Source organism: Odocoileus virginianus, chromosome 19 (genome assembly GCF_023699985.2).
Source record: "Odocoileus virginianus isolate 20LAN1187 ecotype Illinois chromosome 19, Ovbor_1.2, whole genome shotgun sequence".
Lineage (NCBI taxonomy): Eukaryota > Metazoa > Chordata > Mammalia > Artiodactyla > Cervidae > Odocoileus > Odocoileus virginianus.
Window position 1 is genome coordinate 28233809 of NC_069692.1, and position 20914 is coordinate 28254722.

Sequence of the window (20914 nt, forward strand, 5' to 3'; positions counted from 1 at the left end):
ACCAGCAGGCAGGTCCTGAGCAAGCTTTATTTGTCACTGCAATGCTTTCTTCTCCTTCGCCTTTTCCTAATTCGTTTTGCCTCCAGCCTTTTCTTTTCTCTCCTTGATGTAATCTGATACCTAAAATCAGAGAACAGGGCTTCCAGGCTCAGGCCTTCTGAACCAAATGTAAAATCAGTAATTAAACTAGATTCCCTGAAAGCAGGAGATGGTCAGCGTGTACGTATGTACACATCCATATACGTCTGCTTTTCAAAGACGGTCTTGCACTGCTCTCCAAAGGCTGACTGTCCACTGCTGCAGTAAACAACAGACACTAAATTATAAATAAAGCTCCAGGGCCAAAAGTACCTGCTGCGCCAACTGCTGTGGACACCTGATATATCTGGCAGATGTACACTTGCTGACTTTGCTTCCCATGGAAGTACATGGTGAAGACATGTCTTGAGCAAAGCCATTTGGAAGAAAATAGGACCACATTGTAATGTGAATCCCTATAGCCTAATGATGTTTTGTGTCCTTGTCTCAATTGGTTTGCTAAGTAGAAGAATCGGGTATCGGATTGGAGAAAACATCCTAGATTCATGAATCAGAGAAGACTGGTTAGGTGATCTCTAGGGAATAATTTCAAAGTTTAAGGGCAAAAGAGAACCGAATTCGAAAGTTCCTTAAGACTGGAGGAGATGTCTTGGACTTGAGGAGATGGGACTCCAGCTATTCTAGCAAAAGGAAAGAGGGAGGGGCAATCAGTTCAGATATCCCTGCTATAATTGGAAGTAAATGTAAGGAGGTGAAAGAGATGGGAGTTAAAAGGAAGGGGCAATTCTAGGAGAATTGCGACTGCACTTGGAGGAAAACAGGCAGCCAAGGCAGTTTGGAGCGCGATGCACTTGTTCCCTGTGGCTCCAACCACTGAGTGGTTGAGCCGAGTGATGTTTTACTCGTGGAACCTGGGAGGGTTGTCCAAGGCTCACTCCAGACTTCCGTGTGTAGTAATAATCCAGTACAGCCATCCCCGTTGCATGGTTCTGAGAAACAGGGAGAAGAAATCAAAGAACCTTTCCCAGACTCTTTGGGAAAAGCATAAAAATGCTATAAGAGCAGTTTTAGGTCCATAGAAAATTGAAGGAAGGGGACAGAGATTTCCTGTGTACTCCCTGTCCCTACACGTGCACTGCCTCCCCTGTTACCAGCATCCCCTCCTCCAGTGGTATAGTTGATGAACCTGCATTGACACATCATAATTGCTCAAAGTCCATAACTTACCTTAGGACTTTCTCTTGGTGTTGTTCATTCTGAGTTTGGATAAATGTGTGATGGCCTGTATCCATCAGTATATGTTTTTATGATATCATGCAGAGTAATTTCAGTACCCTAAAAAGTCTGTGCACTCCGTCCTTTTCATCCCTTCTCCCCCTAGCCCCTGGCAATCACTGATCTTTTTACTGTCTCCATAGCTTTGTCTTTTCCAGAAAGACCTATAGTTGGAATCATATTAATAGATTACATAGACTTTTTGGATTGGCTCCTTTGCTTAGTAATATGCATTTAAGGTTGTTGCATGGCTTAATGGCTTATTTATTTTTTGCTATTATTATTTGCTTATTTATTTTTCATAATACTCCATTGTCTGGATGTTCCACCATTTACTTATGCATTCACCTCCTGAAGGACATCTTGGTTGCCTCCAACTTTTGGCAGTCATGAATAAAACTGCTCTGAATATCTGCGTACAGGTTCTTGTGTGGACACATTTTCAACTTGTTTGGATAAATGACCAAAGAGTGCAAAAACATTTTAAGAGACTTGTTTTTGTTTGAGTTTTTTAAATTTTAATATCCTTAAAACCTGACCTGTAATTGGATGAAACAGTGTCTACATGGGTCATCTTTTGCCTTTTCTTTGCATATCCAGTTTTCCAGACTCCTCTGTTGATTCTTTTGCAGGTTCTCCTAGAATTGTCCCTTCCTTTTAACTCCCATCTCTTTCACCTCCTTACATTTATTTCCAGTTATAGCAGGAATGTCTGAACTGATTGCCCCTCCCTCTTTCCTTTTGCTAGAATAGCCTTGTTAAAGCACTGTTTTCATCAGGAGTCCCATTTCCTCAAGTCCAAGACATCTCCTCTGGTCTTAAGGAACTTCCAAATTCAGTTCTCTTTTGCCATTAAACTTTGAAATTATTCCCTAGAGATCACCTAACCAGTCTTCTCTGATTCATGACTCTAGGATGTTTTCTCCAATCTGATACCCAATTCTTATGCTTAGCAAACCAATTGAGACAAGGACACAAAACATCATTAGGCTATAGGGACTCACGTTACAACATGAATCTGCAGTGGGCTCACCTGGACTGACCCAGATGGATCTGAAAATAGAAAATATCCATCAAGTAAATTAAGCACTGGTACCTTTAGGTATAACGCAGCCCCCTCCAAAGTGCCACTCCTGCCCCAAACAGAAGAACAGAGATCAGACACTTGTCACCCTTTCTCCCAACAGGAGCCAACCCACGTTGTATAATTTCATTCTTCTGCTAGAGGCTTTGATGTCTCAATTTTTCTAGATAAACAGGCATTTAGAGTGTGTTTCCTACTCACTGTCTTTCACTTAAGAAATTTCATTCTAGTAGTTTGGTGACTTATCTCAGGGCCCTGCCCCAGGAGCTGGTTGGTGGTTAGAGCTGGGAATCCTGGCTCCCCATCCTTTGTGATCCACTATAGCTCAGGTAACAGTGATGCTGGGGTGAGTCCAGGGTTTAAATGGCTCATGCTTGTTCTGCAGTCTCGTTGTCATTGTCTGGTTGTTTGGGTTTTTTTTGAGGATGTAGATGCTTTTTGTGTTTTGAGGAAGTGGGGCAGGTACTAACGAAGAAGCTTTTCAAAAATTAACATACATGTGAAGATAGCCTTTGCCCTCAAGACTACATTTATCTGGGCAAGTACAGTACTCAATGTGTCTGATAATTTAGAATGTATGCCCGGAGAGTAGTCTGAAAATATTTTATGTATAAGGATATATTCCAACAAATATCCAAATACAGCTTCAACTAAGAAAGCCAGTACTTCAGTCCTATTACACATCTCCCCACTGTCAATGTTAATCATATATTGTATGATATATTATAAACCTTAAAATAATTTGTAAGCATGGGAATTGCGATAACATTCATGGGGATTAACAGTCCTGTTGTTAAAGTATCTAAACATATTGCTCTTTGCCAGTGGGGAGCAGAGTGCTGTTTCTCAGCTGTTAGTGAAGTTCATAGATACACAGAGGAGTTGGAAAGAAAGCACGCTGCCATTTTAACACATGATCAATCAGTTTGAATGTACCCTGTGGGAGTAACTGCTTAGTTTCTGGTTTTGCAGCAAGTATCAGGCTCTCTAAATTGATTTTTCATATACCGACAGTGTATGTTTAAAGTATTATGTGGGAGGGCTGTTTCCACACCAGCCACTCTGGATGACTAATTCTGTTTCATAAACGATAGCAATGTCATTGTTTTCAAACAGTAATGAGTTATCTTACTGATCGTTTCTTTGACTTAGTTCTTTTTTGTTGTGGTTAAGTTTTCTTTATTTTGTGTTTTGGCTGTGGTGGGTCTTCGTTGCTGCACCTGGGCTTTCTCTCATTGTGGAGAATGGGGGCCACTCTCCAGTTGCAGTGCGCAGGCTTCTTGTTGCAGAGGACAGGCCCTGGGGCGTGCAGGCTTCAGTAGCTGCAGCGTGTGGGCTCAGTAGTTGAGGCGCACGGGTTTAGTTGCTCCACGGCATGTGGGATCCACCCGGATTAGGGATCAAACCTATGTCCCTGGCATTGCAAGGTGAATTTTTATCCCCTGGACTACCAGGGAAGCCCCTTTGATTTAGATATTAAATTGGAATGTAGTAGCATTAAATTAAGGAAATGGGATTTTAATTCGTGGTTAAAATAGCTAAAAGTTTGTTGTGTATTCATCAGTGTGTGTTGTGCACAGTTACTTGGATCGTCAGAATTTTAAAGGCACCTCTGAAAGACCCCCCTGAAAGGCTGTCTTTGGTCCCTGATTGCTGTCCACGTGTGTGTCCACAGAGGGGTGGGTGTCAGCAAGCAATAGCCCCAGAGCTCCCATCAAGAGACCTCTGATTGGCTCTTGACTTTGGGCACATCATTTGAGTTTTCCGTCTTAATCACGCTCAGGTGAAATAACCCTACATAAAGTGTCCCATCTTCTTTGACCTGTACTCCTAAGCGACCTGGCGTCGGGAAAGACCTGTTATGTTTCTGCAGTTAGGTTTTACCTCTGCTCTTAGTCCTGGAATGCATTAGAATCTTCTAAAATGATACAGAGGTGACTGTTGTAAAAAAGAAGACCACGATGGCAGTGATGAACTGTGAACACGTATGTAGCATCACACAGTCCACATGCCAGCCTGTTCTGAGGTCTCTTTCTGCAGTGACCTTAAACAGCACCTGCTGACTGTGCTTTGTGATCCTTTCCCCTCTTGTATCTGGTGAGTTTATGGACTGAACTAAGACTCCCATTTCCTCCTAGGTATCATTTATCACTGTGATCTGACCAAAGAGGAGCTGGAGCCCAGAGTCTTCCGAGAGGTGACTGTGAAAGGAATCGACGCTTCCGATTACCAGACAGTCCAGGTAGGGGGTATTTTATCTCGACAATGTGAGTTAAAAAATCTGACTTTCAGGCCAGGCTGTGCACACCCCAGTTTGTCAGCAGCTGTGGAGGTGATCCACAGCAGCAGGGGCCACAGATACTTGGGAACACCTGCTGCTTCTGGCCAGTGAGCCCAGCGAGGTCCCTGCCCTCTTGGAGTTTACAGATTCTGCCTCTCTAGACAGGAAGCCAGAGTCCCTTGTCTGGGGGATCAAAGCAGTATACAGTTCGTCTGCTTGCTTGAGAGTGGATTGTTTTCTGGCTCAGGTCTCGTGATATGATAAGTAATAACATAGATATTTTTTCTCTACATGAAGTATTCACTCAAGTGCTAAAAGGCAGTCTGCAGTCTGAAGTTCGTCTGTATGTCTGCCTGGCACAGGGTGAGCGCTCAGTAAAATATTAGGATGGATGAATTAACTGTTTAATTGTCATGCGTAGCAAGCTTAGTCTCTGGTCACCATCCTTTCAGGTTAAGAATCTCCATTTTTTTGTTTTCTCAGTGACCCACAGGTACTGAGTCTCCCAGAAATCAAATCCCTCATTGACAAATGATGCAAAAAGGCTCTGTTCCTTTGCATGACAGGCCACCTGACAGGTACCAGGTGTTCTTTCAGGGCTGTCCTACCAAGGGGCCTGGACCACAGAGACCCAGGTTAGGGTTCAGAGTGTTGTTTCCAAAGGAAAGTTAGAAAGAAAGATCACTAGATTCCCTGGAATGTTTCTGTGAAACTAGAGCATCATTTTAACATGGTGAATTGCTCTTCACCTGTCTAAGAGAAGTCTAGTGATGGGCTAGATCTAGATCAAAGATAAAACTGTTTGGTCGGCTGAATCTGGCCCAGGGCTGCAGATCGCCAGCTTCTCTTCTATATCAGGAGTCGACTTACTGGCCTCTGGTTTTTTGGAGAATAGCCACTTTTGTTCGCAGTGTCTGTGGCTGCCTTAGTGCTTTAACAGTGCAGCAGAGACTATGGCCCACAGAGGCTAAAGTGCTTAGTATTTGGCCCTCCAGGACAAAGTTTGCTGATCCTTGATCTATGTAAGTAGTACTTATAAAGTCAGAGAGCATTCTCAGTAGAGGTCCAGGGCCTTTGTCTTCAAGCTCTGTCAACTTGAAGTCTGAAACGTGCGTGTAGTGATTGATACGTCTTGGTTGACATAGGATGAGTCATTTAACTTTTCTGCCAGTTTTTTCATTTCAGCTGCAAAACAAATAGTACCCATTTTGCAGGATTCCTGCAGGATTATATGAGATGATATATATAGGCATACCTCGTTTTATTGTTCTTTGCTTCATTGTGTTTTGCAGATACTGTGGGTTTTTTTGTTTTTTTTTTTTTTTTTACAAAATGAAGGTTTGTGGCAGTTCTGCATGGAACATGTCTATTGGTGCCGTTTTTCCAACAGCATTTGTCCATTTCATGTGTCTGTGTCACATTTTGGTAATTCTCGGCAGAATTTCAAACTGTTTCATTATTGTCATGTTTGTTATGATCTGTGATCTTTCATGTTGTTATTGCAAAAGAGATTATGACTCACTGAAGGCTCAGATGATGGTTAGCATTTTGTAGCAATTAAATATTCTTTAAGGTATATATGGTGTTGTTTTAGACTTAATGTTGTTTCACACTGCATGTTGTTGGTGTTCAGTTGCCCAGTTGTGTCCAACTCTCTGTGGCCCCCTGGACTACAGCATGCCAGGCCTCCCCATCCCTCACCATCTCCTAGAGTTTGCCTAAGTTCATGTTCATTGCATCAGTGATGCCATCCAGCCATCTCATCCTCTGACCCCTCTTCTCGTTCTGCCCTCGGTCTTTCCCAGCATCAGGGACTTTTCCAGTAAGTCGTCTCTGTACATCAGATGACCAAGATACTGGAGCTTCAGCTTCAGCATCAGTCCTTCCAGTGAATATTCAGGGTTGGTCTCCATTAAAATTGACTGGTTTGATTCCCTTGCTGTCCAAGGGACTTTCAGAAGTCTTCTCCAGCACCACAGTTTGAAGGCATCAATTCTTTGGCATTCTGCCTTCTTTACAGTCCAGGTTTCTCAACCGTATGTGACACTGAATAGACTACAGTATAGTGCAAATGTAACTTTTCTATGCACTGGGAAAACAGAAAATTCATTTGATTCGCTTTATTGTGACACTTGCTTTATTGTGGGGGTCTGGAACTGAATCTGCCATGTCTCCAAGGCCTGCCCGTATTAAGGGTCTGGCACATAGGGCTCAGTCAGTAAAGAATCTGCCTGTAATGCAGGAGACCTGGGTTTGATCCCTGGGTGGGGAAGATCCCCTGGAGAAGGATATGGCTGCCCACTCCAGTATTCTTGCCTGGAGAATCCCATGGACAGAGGAGCCTGGTGAGCTCTAGTCCATGGGGTTGCAAAAAGTCAGACATGACTGAGCGACTAACGCTTTCATGTAGAATGTAATCAGTTTTTTTCAAAAAGTGTTAGAAGTAAATATGGCAGACTTTTAGGTTTCCGTAGCTAGTTTGGCTTCTTTCATTTGCAAGCAAGCCATTGCCTGGAGAGAGATCTTTTAGGGGCCGATAGCCCCAGTCTAGTGCTTGTATGGTTCATTAATTCACCCTAGTCCTGCGTGAGACTTTTAACATCACCTTTAGGCTCTCATGCCTTGCTGTTTTTAATTTTCTCTGTGTGTAGAAATTGCGTGCCTGTCAGCTGTAACATTTGGGCTTCTCAGGGACTACTTCTAGTCCTGCCTGGACATCCTCAGGGCAGTGGAGGGAGGAGGGTCTGTGTGTGTGTGTGGTGCGAGACACTGCCTCTCCCATCAGTAATGCAGAGGATTCCCGGGCAGTGAGAAGTGACTGTCCCCTCGTGTCTGCTCTAGGCTTGGGCACTATTGCCCATGAGACACCCCTCATCACCTCACCCCTCATCTTCTCTTCATCTCTGCTGTGCAGCCCCCCAGGTCTATATTTTTTTAAAAATTCCCTTTTCTGCTTCCCACAATTCATGCCAAAGTGAGAAACTGTGGAGTTTGTGGCAGGGAGGAGGGACCTGTGATCATGACAGCTTCTTATAGGAAAGTTGCTCTTCCTTCGCAGGGAGGATGGTTGGAGTTGTTTTTCCTATCAAGTAGCTGTGTTTTGTTTTGTTTTTTTTCCTATTCTTTACAGATGGTACTCAGAGAAACTAGTTACAGCCTAACATGTGTTGTTTTCAGATATAAATGAAAAGATAAAACTTCACAGCCGAGCACGTGCTTGTGTAGAGTAGAAATCCCTCAGCCCTGTGCAGAGCATCCTGCAACTTCCAGATTAGACTGGGGAGGAAGCACGCTCGGGTGATGCCAGTCGCATGCCGTTGGAAAAGGCACCGAAGTCCTCTCTGTGTGGCTCTCCACTTCACAAAGAAAATTCCCCTAACGCTGAGCTACTGAAATACTTAGAAGCTTTTACTTGTACAAGGGCAGTAGGGGAGAAAAGATGACAAGATTCACGGGACGTATTTAAGGGGATAGTAACCGAGTAACCGGAGAGAACACACTGGTTTTACAATTTTTATGAAGGTATAATCTCTCCAGTATGATGCCATCAGGAGACCCTAATATGTTGATTACACACATCATACATATTGCACTGAGTTATTTAAATAGAATTCTCTCTTTGGGTAAAGGTGACCTTGGAATGCACCGTGACATCGCAGCACCGTAGACTGAAAGTCCGTTTTGCGGTGGCGTAGCTCAGGTGTACACAGCAGAGCTTGGACAGGAAATGTGAGTGTGACAGATGTGCTCACACCGTGATCAGACTCTCGGCAGTGTTGCCAACAATGACCAGTCTGTAAAAGCAGGCCCTAGAGAAAGGTTTGTGCATGAGTGGAAAAAATCCTCATAGTGTATAGTAGAAACCACAGCATTTGGGGGTGCAGGGGGAAGATTCATTTTTTGTTTTCAATTACTTCAGGGTAGTGCAGCTTTTGGTTTTGCATGACCCTGGTGTTTGTATTTATTCTGTATGTGATTTTAAAAGAAAATTCCCTGGGCTAATTGTTATTCCTTCTTACATTTTATGTACATTATCATTTTGAAGCAAATACTGCACAGATTACCTGCATGGTCAGTCAGTGCAGTTAATGGAGGTCACAGACATGCATGTCCACCTGGTGGTATAGCTCATAGGATGTACTCAGTGAAGGAGAGAGAAAAAGGAGGGTCGAAGAAACACGTGGCCAAACCAGCCACAGGGCTGTTCTTTGTGTGATGTGCTTTCATTCGGGACCAGAGCTCTTGAATGGTGGTGGGGGGAGGGAGGGAGGGAGTGTCCTGTTTTGCTGACATACACAGAACATAGCTACTATATAGTCTTTACCCAGTCCTGACTACAGCTTTGGGAGAAAAATTCATCTGTATAGGAAATACAATTTTGAAAATCAGATCCTGGAAAAACTTTCTCTTCCAGTCTGTGATACACATAAAAATTAAGTTTTGGATAGGTTTATCATAGCTGCGGTTGACTGATCTTTTTCCTCTTTTTATTATGAATGACATGACCACTATGTAATATTGGTCAGAACATCTGTGTGCATGTCTTTAAAAAGAAATGGAAATCCTGAGCATTAGAAATTACATTAATAACAAAGGTTTAGTGATAAGTGATTTATATGAAGAGAATCTTGTCTATATTTATGATCAGTAATATGTTTCATTTTAAACCAAAGGGAACAAATAGGAAAATTTAATCTGTCAATAAATATTTATGTGATGTGCAATGCCAGGTGGTACTGTTTGAATCCAGAGAAGTTCCAGACACAGGCACTGTCCCTGGAAAGTTTGCAGTCAGGCTGGAAAGCTGAGACACGGAGCTCTGAAAGGTCAGATACCCCAAGATGTTATCACAGTGATCAGGGGAAAGGTGAACGTTTCCGTCTGCACCGTGACATCCTGGCTGGGATACCCAGGGATTCTTCCTGGGAGGGGTGGAAACTGGGCTGGGCTTTGAGGGATGGCTGCTTTTGTAAGCCCCAGGCCCCTGCGGGGACTCCTGAACAATTTCACCACAATTCTTCCTTCAGAGACTGCCTCTACCTTTTCGTAGCAGTTTAATTTCATAATTTCACAGTACGTTCAAGAAGAAAGCAGTCCTGCCCTCAGCATCCTGTGTAGTAGGGCTGCCTCTGACAGCTTTTTTTTTTTGTGGATGAAATAGCATTTGCCCTGTGGCTGAACGTGCATGACAAAGGATGCGGTGTAGCAAAAATGCTCTGTTTGGTTTCTCAGTGTCTCATTTTTGTTCAGCCAGAAATTTTTGACAGCTGAAAGATTGTCTTTTCTCCTCCTAAAGTGAAAGTCAAAATTTATAGACCTGAAAAAGATCAGTGAACTCGGTATACTCTGCATCAACTCCATTGACAACAGTTTCCACGTGTTATAAAAGAATAAATTAGAAGGAAGATTCCATTTTATGGGGCAATAGTAAACCTAAATCAACAGTACAGAAATAGTAAGAATTATAAGTATTTAACACAGATTTTATTACCTTGAGTCCTGTCCTCTTAAACTGAGGAATTTTACCCTTCTGAGATTTACCTACAAGTACTGCATGTGAAACATCAAGAACATCCCAAAGGTGATTTGCTTTATAGCTGACCAAAAGCTGATTTTTAAAATTAGATTATTAGAAAATTAAAATTAGATGATTCTTTGGGTGTACCAAGATGCCTTGGGGTAGAAGGAGTGGAGTTATTTTTCTTTAGTCTAGACTTTTGTAACCTTGATAGTAATTTGTAGTTACTAGTCTACAGTTCAGTCACTCAGTCGTGTCCGACGCTTTGCAATCCCATGGACTGCAGCGCACCAGGCTTCCCTGTCCATCGCCAACTCCTGGAGTTTGCTGGGAAAGATTGAAGGCAAGAGAAGGGGACGACAGAGGACGAGATGGTTGGATGGCATCACTGACTCAACAGATGTGAGTTTGAGCAAGCTCCAAGAGATAGTGAAGGCCAGGGAAGCCTGGTGTGTAGCAGTTCATGGGGTTGCAAAGAGTTGGACACGACTGAGCGACTGAACAGCAACTGGCCTACAGGCTTTGTCATTCAACAAACATGAATCCACAGAACATTAGTTAGTGTTTCAATTTAGCTCATTGACTTCTGTGCTGAGTGCACAGCACATGCAGCTTTTGACTCATCCACATCCTTGATCTGCTGACTGTTGAACTAATGATAACGTTTTTCTCTATCACTGTGTTCTCACAGTTAAGGATAGGTCGGAAATCTTCAGAACATGTTAGTTAAGAGTGAATGGGGGAATATTTTCAAAAAGAACCTTTTGAGAGGATATGGTGCTTGCATATGATTAGGAAATCGCTTTAAATTGAGTCAGTTGTTCTTGGCAATTTTGTGCCTAAAGCTTTCGTGTTATTTTTTTATCTTACGCTTCACAGAGACATATTCTTGCATAAACAGATTCCTGCCTTTCTTTAGAATTCCCTTTGTCTCACAGCCATTCTAGATTGAGATCATAATATTCATATTCAGAGGGCATATGTTTGTATCTGTTTCCTCTTTAGATAGCAGCTGTGTTAAAATAACTGACTGTGAAAGATGATAAGAGTTTTTGTTCTCTTGCTATCTTAAAACAGAGAAATAGGTTACGGGGCCCCAGTGTGTGGTTGCTGCAGTCTCCATACCACTTGTAAAGGTGTTCTTCCATGTTTTGAAGGAGGACATTGTTTTGCAGCAGCCTGAGAATATGTAGTCCACTTAGAGTAAAAATCACAAAATGGTCTTGGGAATTGAGTGACCAGACAGGCCTGGTCACTGCAGGGCTGCAGGGTCACTGAGTCTCCTGCAGGGCTTCCTTTTCCAAGGTGTAAAACGGCTCAAGGCAGCCCAGGCCTCTGCCCAGCTTCCTCAGTTTCTCTGAACTCTGCTTGGAGGAAATAGGCCTGCAATGAGACAAGAACCGGGAAAGCCCTTCCTGGTGGCTGACAGCCTGGGGAGGGAGGCCTTGGCTCTCCTGGGGATGCGGCAGTGACTTGACATGGAAATTTTTTCACCTTATTTTGATGAGATGTTAATAAGTTAAACAGGTGTTGATTTAATTTTTGTGGCTTAGATTCATTTCTAGATGACGGACTAAGTTTATTATTCTTTAATAATGTCACTGCAATGGAAGCCATAATTGTCAGAGATTAGGCTATCCATAAACTCATTACCCTAGTGACAACTGTACTCAGTGGAGATTTGTTCATATTTAGTATGCACAAAAATTTTAATAATTCAGTTATCTATAGATCTGAGTTTGCTGTTGTAGGTAATAAAACCATTTAAATAGATTAAATTCTGTTTAAATTGTTCCGGAGTCATGGCTTTTGAGATCTGTAAAAGCTGCAAGTTGCTGAGCTTTGCTGATACTGATTTCAGGTTACTCACAGCTAACAGTTAGCTCTAACCCCTTGCTAGAAAACTATCTTGGGAGAAGAATGTTGTTATATTTCATTATCCTTTAAAAACAAGGTAGAAAGTCACTTCGTTCTTATTAGAACTGTATCAGTAGTTTTGTCGTCATCTCTGAATAGTATGTGTGCTAATGGTGCTTATCTTAGGCTAGTTTAATAACTAGTTCTGTTTTTAGAAATGAATTTGAATGAATCTCAAGGTGTGTTACTCAAACTGTGGGAGCAAAAGGAGAAAAAGTAAAAAATAAACATGGCTTAAAGGAGAGAGATGTTTATTTTTCCCTCTCACATAAAGGAAGTGCAGGGGAAATTAGTCCAGGAACGACTTGTTGTCTAAGGTGTAAGGAATCCAAGCTCTTTTTGTCTTGCTGCTGTATCATGGCTTCTTTCCTGCCATTTCCTCATGGTCCTAGAAGGCTGCCGGGGTTCCAGCCATGTTGCTATTCACTTTCCAGCCAGCATGAAGGCAGCAATAGGGAAGAAGAGAGATGATCAGGAGGAGAGTATCTTATAAGCATGTTTGCCAGAAAGTGACATGTATTATGTCCACTTGCATTTTATTGGTGAAGACATACTCACATGGCCACACCTAGCACAAGGAGGTTTAAAGATGTAGTTTTATTCCCAGAAAAAGTGCGCCAGCTAAAAATTTGGGCCTTATTATCAAGGAAGTGGGAGGAATGGATATTGGGGGACACCTAGCAATGTGCCACACAAGGCCGAATAGGCCTTCAGCAGAAACTTGGTTTGGATCCTGAGACCAAGAAGTCCACACGCCACCTGGTGGCCAGGTATCTAAATCTCAGGATCCCACTGAAAAAACTAAGACTCCACAGAAGTTGAATTTTCAGATACTATCGTTGTGAACAGTAGAAATCACACACTTCAGACACAGAAGCACCTTTTCAAGAGGCTTCTCTCTCCCATAAAGAAAGACATTTAATATTGCCTCTAGAACACGAGTATTTGCCATTCCTGAATGCTTGTCCTAACTTTAGCAGAAGTTGATAAAAAAGTTGTGTGAGACTATCTGAGCATTAAGATGAACTGAGCGACTGCCTCTGAAATGATAAGGCTAAGTAAGCAGTGTGCAGTTGGCTCTCCGGGTGTTTTATTCTGTGCTGGAGTCGTCTTTCTGCCTGTACCGCTCTCGCAGAGGACATGAACACAGACCATCCTCAGAGGCCCGCTCTTTGGAATGGAAGCATGGCACGAATCAGCCTTGGACAGGTGTTAGGTCCCTAATCTCACGGCTTCTCTTGCTTTTTCCTAGGTGCTCTGTTTTTCCACTGATGGTTTTGGGCTCTGGACAAATTGCATGTACATTAGGGTTCATCTACACGAACCCTCTCATTTTAAAGATGAGGAAACTAGGGGGGCTTCCCTGGGGGTCCAGTGGTTAAGACTCTGTGCTTCTACTGTTAAGGGGGCGCAGGTTCCATCCCTGGTCGGAAACTAAAATCCCACATGCTACACGGTATGCCAAACGATAATAATAGTAAAGATGAGGAAACCGAAGCTCAGCCTGCCAAGTGTTTTAGCAAAGGTCACACTTCAGTAATTGACAGAGCCAGGAGTAGAACACAGAACTCCAAAGCTGTGCTGATGCTGTGTGTTTTGTTACGAGAATAAGTTATTTTTGCTCTCTATACTTGGTTGGAGTTTGGTTTTTGCTTTTCACCTTTAAAATAAACAAGTTATCCTAAAAGGCCTCTAAATCCCTAAGCTTCCTTGCCTCTAAAAGTATGTTTCTACATCATGTGAAGATCTAGTGAACACTCTGCAGACCTTTATGGGACCTATTAAATGATAAAAAAAAAAAAAATACTCTGTGTGAAAACAGAGGCAGAAAGAGTGCTGACTCAATGTAAGAAGTGGATTAGAAGTGTCATCATAGTGATAAACACGGTGGTGAAGTATTGTGAAGTGGAAGGCATCATGAGTTATTAAGCAAGGACACAAATGCGGGTTCCTGGTCAGTGTCAAGTATGAGCTCCTCTCTGAACTCTTGGCGCCCTCCTCCATCCAGCTCACAAAGGTGCAACCTCACCAGCCCAAATCCCCACACCACTCAGGCTCACTTCCTAAGCAGCCCTGACCACCACCCTCAGACTTGCCTCTGCCTGGCTGTCTCTCTCCGTTCTCCATTCTGGTGCTGCTTACTTTTTTTTTTTAACTCTGTTCTCGGAAACTCTATATATTTTCAATATTTCAGTATTCACCCAAGTCCCAACTCCTCCATAGAAACTTCTCTTCTTGTCCCTGCTCTTGGGGACTCAGTCAAAAGCAAAACCCAGGGAGCGGGGATGGATGTTCAGCTGGTGCTTGAACACACAGCCTGGGTGTGCGCACACAGTACGCTGTCTCCATGCCAGGCTTGTCTGCACTGACTTCTTTAGAGAAGACCCGCCCTTGGAGATGATGCTCCCGTGATCTCCGTTTTCTGGATGAGCAGCCAGTGGTGTTGGGAAGTCGGCTGAGTTGTTCCCAGTCACCTGGTGGCATAGCTGGCGCTTAAGCCAGGTCCCCGATTCTGCAGTGCCCTTGAGCCTCTGAGCAGCTGTGTCCGCCTCTGATCAGGCTGCCACAACTCAGCAGTTGGTTGCCCTGAGGTCAGTAGTTTTAGGTCTTCATGTAGACATTGATATAAAACATTGTGGCTTTATTAAGAGCCTAGAAAAGTCTTATCATTGACCTTGGCTCCTGTCTCAAAAGAAAGAGTAGATACTCAGGCTGTATTGATAAATGCAGCCCATATTCTTATACATTTAAAAATCATCTACTAGTTTAATCTGCTAAGTAATGCTTAATGCCGTGTGTCCTCCTTGTCTCCAGCTGCCTTCATTTGTGTCCTTTGTATGTAAATATAAATGTTAAGATGCATACAGACATGTTTTTATGCAGAGAATATACTCTTTGATCCCGGTTATGGTAGTGGGTAATTCTGAAATGAAATCTCAAACAGAAAACCCTCTGGGGGTAAGTAAAAACCATCATGTATATGCCACTTACATCTAGACCCTCAGCTTCTCTGTTTTGCACGGCATGTCTAGTTCAACTCTGGAATTTAATGTGACTATAGTTAATTTAAATAGTTGGAAAAGATTAGAGAAAAGTATAAATACTCTACACAGTGGCTGGTGTGTTTGAGAATCTGCAGATCGGGCTGTGTTGGAAGCACCGACTTTGATCCGTGACTCAGACTCTTCAGAATTAGGAAGGAACAGGGATGTTAAGGGGTATTGCCAGAGCTGCTTCCACTCACTCATCTAGACTTTTGCACCTTTACAAGTTCATATCCCACTCAGCAGGTCTCCTCCTCCTCACCCTGCATCAGAAATTCTTGGTCTGCATTGATTGGTAGAGGTGGGGTAGGGAAGAACCATGTGCATTTATGCAGTTGCTGTACATATTAAGGATTTACTCTGTGCCTCACATTGGGCTAAACACTGAGGATGTGGCAGTGACCTGGAGAGATGTGGTCTTCACTCTTATGTGGGAAAAAGGCAAAAGCAAGTGAACAGAAAATAAATGCGAATGTTGCAAGTTGGAACAAGGGCTGTGAATGAAATAAACAATGACTGTTGCTGGGAGTGGCAGACGTGCCCAGTGTGAATTGAATCATCAACGATAGTTCCCTTGAGTTTTCATTTAGGTGGAAACTTAAAAGCTGAAAGGGAACTAATCACATGAAAATAAGAGAAGAGCCCAGGCGTGTTAAAGCAAAGGCGCTGAGTAAAAATGAGTTGCCTTCAGAGAGGACCCAAGAGACGGCTGGGCTGCAGTGAGTGGAGGAGAATGGGTGATGGGTGTGGCGGAGGACAGGGCTCTGTGGCCATGTTAGAAGTTTGTTTGGGATCCCAAGTGTGGTGGGAGTCTCTACAGGGTTTTTTACTGGAAAGTGATACGTTCTGAATTTAAGAAAACCATGTTCTGTTTTATGGAGAATAGATTCAAAGGGCAGTTGTGGGCATAGAGAGAGCTGATAGACAGTTGTCAATGGCTCAGACAGTAAAGAATCTGCCAAGAGACCCAGGGTTGATCTCTGAGTCAGGATGATTCCCCTGGAGAAGAGAATGGCACCCTGTGCCAGTATTCTTGCCTAGAGAATTTCACGAACAGAAGAGTCTAGTGGGCTACAGTCCATGGGATCGCAGAGAGTCGGACATGACTGAGCATCTAACACACACACACAACAATAGACCAGGCAGGAGATAAGGTGGCCTGGACTGAAGTGTAGACTTTGGACATGCAGTAAGTGTGTTTGGATTACACCTGGGAAGTAGGCTGAACAGGAAACAGGAATTGCATGTGTAGGGGAGAGGGTAAGGTCAGGGGCCCATCAAGGGTGACTGATTTCAACTCTGAGCAGCTGGTATCATGTATCAAGTTGTTGGCAGTGGGTTGGGGAGGACGGGTTTGAGAGGAAAAATGTTTTGGGCCTATCGTTACCTTTTCATCCGGGTGATGATGTCAGGTATGGAGTTAGATACTTGGGTCTTATGGTCAAAGGCTTAGAGTGATAAATGTGGGCACCTTCAGCATTAGTGTGCTGGTTAAATCCAGGGCAGGAACTGGATCAGATGGAAGAACATGTCAAGAGTGGAGAAGGCTCGTGGCTGAGCCCTGAGGAGCCCCACATCTAGGGATTAATTGGAGGAGGAAGAGCCAGCAAACAGCTGGAGAAGAAGCAGCCAGAGACGTGCAGGAAAACTAGCAGACTGTGGAGCGGGTAGACCAGGAAGCCAAGGAGAGAAGATGGAAAGGGGGTGTGACAGGCAACATCATGTGTTGAGTTGGTCAGTAAGGAAGAAAGAGGAGTTCTTGGAGCTGATGAGCTGGGTTCATTAATAATCCTGACAGGAGCACTTGCAGTCAGCAGTGGGTTCAGAGTAGTGGCTGGGGAGGGTATATTGAGAAAGAGGAGAGAGGATGTATGCGGTGTTCATATACAGATGGTCCCTGACTTGCGATGGTTTGACTAGATGATGTTATGACAGTGATACACATTCAGTAGACACTGTATTTTGAATTCTGAGCTTTTCCTGGGCTAGTGATGTGCAGTAGGACATTCCTTTGTGATGCTGGGCAGAGGCAGAGAGCCTCAGCTCCAGCCAGTTGGGTGATCATGGGCTAAACAACCGATGCACTTACATCCATGCTGTACCCATACAGCCATTCTGATTTCTACTTTCAGTATAGTACTCAATATATTATATGAGGTATCCAGCCCTATTGTAAAATAGACTTTGTGTTAGATGATTTTGCCCAACTGAGGCTAATGTATAAGTATTATAAGCATGTTTGAGGTGGGTTGGGCTAATGTATGATGTTCGGTAGGCTAGGTATATTAAATGCATTTCAGTTTACAATATTTTCAGTTTATGATGGGTTTATCAGGATATAGCCCCATTGTAAATTGAAGAAAGTGCAGATTTCTTTTTTTTTTTAATTCGTTGGAGGCTAATTACTTTACAATATTGTAGTGGGTTTTGTCATACATTGACATGAATCAGCCATGGATTTACATGTGTTCCCCATCCCGATCCCCCCTCCCACCTCCCTCTCCGCCCGATCCCTCTGGGTCTTCCCAGTGCACCAGGTCCGAGCACTTATCTCATGCATCCAACCTGGGCTGGTGATGACAGTGCAGATTTCTTAGGGGCAGGTGTTATTGAGGGATTGGGGGATTGGCTTTGTTGTCATGTTACTTTGTATTGCATTACTTTCTTAACTGCAACAATTAACATTTTAAATGTTTAAAATGTAATGTTTTAAAAGTTTACATGTTTAAAAAGTTTTTTTTAGAAAAAATAATCCCTGATAGGCTGACTGAACATCTCTGACTTTTAATAGCTATGGTTTATATCTTTCCACTCTCTTTCCCCTTCTCTAGACTACTTTTTCAAATTCATCGTTTTCTTTCTGTAGAATAACTTGTACTGCTGTGCTTAAAAAGCAAATCAATAAAAAAAATTAGCTTTTAATTTTATACGACATTTACAAATGGAGCCTGTTGAGGCAGTCCAAGCACAGGTTGGAAAAGAATTTCCAGACACAGAGTATTGCAGAAAGGAGTGAATTTATTAAGAACAAAGAGCAGAGATAAAGTGCAGCAGGCCGACAACTCCTGACAGGCCAGGGAAGAGTCAACAGTTTTTTGTGCGTTAATAGCCAATTTTCATAGCCTGAAGACAAAGAAAATTCCTGCTGGAAGGTTGGCGTTAGGTGATTGCTTGGGGTGCTGTTGAGTGCTTACTGAAGTGGGCATCTTTGTCTCATTGGGAGTCAAGAAGCTTGTTAGTGATTATCAGAGTGATTGTTGTGGCAACAGTTACAAAGGTGCTCAGTCAGCCTCAGAGATGTCCCTGATTCTGGGCTCCACTTCTGTGGCCCTGGGCACAGGACTCAGCAGAGCCTTTTATAGTTTTCATGGCAGTGATTTCAGGACCAGGGAGAAGGTATGAGAGGAGAGGAAATAAATGCAGAACCATGTGTAGATGGTCTTGAGAAGTCCAGTGGCTTGGGGTGGTGGTCAGTGGCATGTTATTAAGGTGGGAGAAACCAGACTGATTTGGTGTGTCAGTGGGTTGACCCCAGTAGGAAGGGCACCACCAAGGGAGCCGAGTTCTTGAGGAGGTGAGGCGATTCCAAGCCCTGGTGGGGGACTGGCCTTCCCAGAAGGAGGGAGGTTTCCTCTGTTCCACCAGGAGGGAGGGACGAGAACATGTATGTGCGTGCCTGGGGGCTGCAGAATGGTGACTCCCAGTACCAGCTCCCCACCTTCCTTCTGTGAGATCCCCCCAGGCCCTAAATTCCCCATCTTCTCATGTTTTTCTTTTTTTCTAAACAATTTTTGAGTTTCAACTCAAAAAAGTAGTTTTAAAATTTTGAAAAATGTGCATTTTTTATATTTTCAGTTCTCAGACACCATGTGTTAGGGTTGTCTACCAATGACGAATGTGTTCCTTCCTAATTGCTCCTTTCCCTATTAACAGGGACTGGCTAGACCATGGCAGGTAACAGGGCCCTCCGGAATCTCAGCAAGCTGGTATCTCCTGCTGTCCACTGACAGCCTGGGCTCCTTGCAGACCCGGCACAGAGGGGGCGTGTATCACACACGTGCTGGGCCATGCTGTAACGGCCAGATTGCTTTTGTCCACAAGTGTTACCTCCCACTCCAGCCACACATTGTTGGCCAGCACCGTGTCCTGAGGACAGACCAGCCTCAGAGTGGGCAGACAGCCAAGGCTACCTGCTGTGTGTCGGGAGGAGAAGGAACCATGCGGGGTGACTCAGCCTGCAGAGACCACCACACTTTCCTCCCCAGAGGGGGCAGGGCAGGCCTCCATGCACCCAGCGTCATCCTTTGACCACACACCTGAAGTGCTATCACTAGAAATCCATTCTGTTATTTTTAAGTTTTCCTTTTCCCCAAATATTTTCTTCCCAAACAGCTCTGGAAAACCTAGTGAATGGTCACCTTTTTTTCCTCCAAGGACCTTTACTATTCTCTCTGCTGGACTCCAAATTGTAGGAGAGATTGTGTCCTGAGCCCACTGTTTTTATTATTTTAAGAATATTATTTTTTTTAATGTGGATCATTTTTAAAGTCTTTATTGAATTTGTTACAATATTGCTTCTGTTTTGTGGTTTGGTCTTTTGGCTCCCTGACCAGGGATCAAACCCACCCCCCCTTGCATTGGAAGGTGAAGTGCTAGCCACTGAACTGCCAGAGAAGTTCCACACCATTTTAAAAGTAAGGTTTATTTTCCTACTTTACCTAATGAAGAACACATGGAACTTCCAACCCAGGCTTCCACACGACCTGAGCTGCTGGTGACTCCAGTCCAAGCCCTGCCGCTTTGCCCTACTGGTCTGCTGCCCACTGGGCCTCACAGTTCTGCCTGTAGCTCCCAGGTCGCCATGGCTCCTCTGTGGGCCCGTTTATATCCAGGAACCTGGATTGGGCCCGCAGTTCTCGGGTGCCAGGGCCTGTGAGAGGAGGGCAGGATGACGCTGGGCCGAGGCAGGGAAGCAGCCTGGGGCTGGCGGCCTCTCGTGACTCCCTCAGCTGCATTGCAGCGTCACCAGGCACTGGCCTGTCCCCTCTCTCCTTAATTTTTCATTCCATTCACTCCAGCCCCTCTTTGCCCGCTGCCTTCTTGTCCTCACCTCAGGCCGCTGCCTTCTCCCTGCCCACCCACCACCGAGAGCTGGAGCCCCTCCGTGGCTGTTCTCTGCCCAGCGGCCACTGGGCTGGCCGGTGGCAGGGGGCATCTGTGGGAGACAGAACTCTGCTAGACTGCCCCTAACGTGGCAGCTCTCATCAGTGGGAGAAAGCAGGTGTGATCTAGCCAGAGTCTTCCCTTGAGGTGAACGTGTTACCCCACAGTATTGAGTGTTCGGGGTGGTGTCAGCTTGGGTGAATGACTGATGCTATTACTGGTACTGCGTTAAGCAGAAGTCCTGGCTGAGGTCAGTGTGAGCAGGCAGGGCAACCAGTGCTGCGATCGGTAGTCAAGAAAGGTGACGCTTTGCTATTGTTGCATAGGTTAATGTAGTTTCTTATTAAACATATCCCTTATGATTATGTGTGACCAGCCTTGAATAATGCCCACAGACCCCCACGGTACGGCCTCTGCTCTCCTCTTCATCTGCTCAGCTGCCGTCAGACCAGCCCCTCACTTGGCTTGTGTGTGTATGCATGCCCATCCAGCCCCCCAGCACTCCTCCCCTCCGCAGTCCTTCACTCAGCCTCACAGAACTGATGAGGGACCCCATCCACCTCCATCCCCTGTAAGATAGCGGCTCTCCTCCT

General features: G+C 44.2%; 1 protein-coding gene across 2 annotated transcripts in view; it reads left to right on the forward strand.

Annotated features, from left to right (window-relative positions):
- Positions 1–20914, forward strand: part of PREP (prolyl endopeptidase) — a 134897-nt gene that overhangs the window by 77900 nt on the left and 36083 nt on the right. For both annotated transcript variants that reach the window (XM_070450039.1, XM_070450038.1), the window contains exon 10: positions 4537–4640. In XM_070450039.1, the coding sequence (XP_070306140.1) occupies positions 4537–4640 (104 nt within the window). The remainder of the gene's footprint in view (positions 1–4536; positions 4641–20914) is intronic.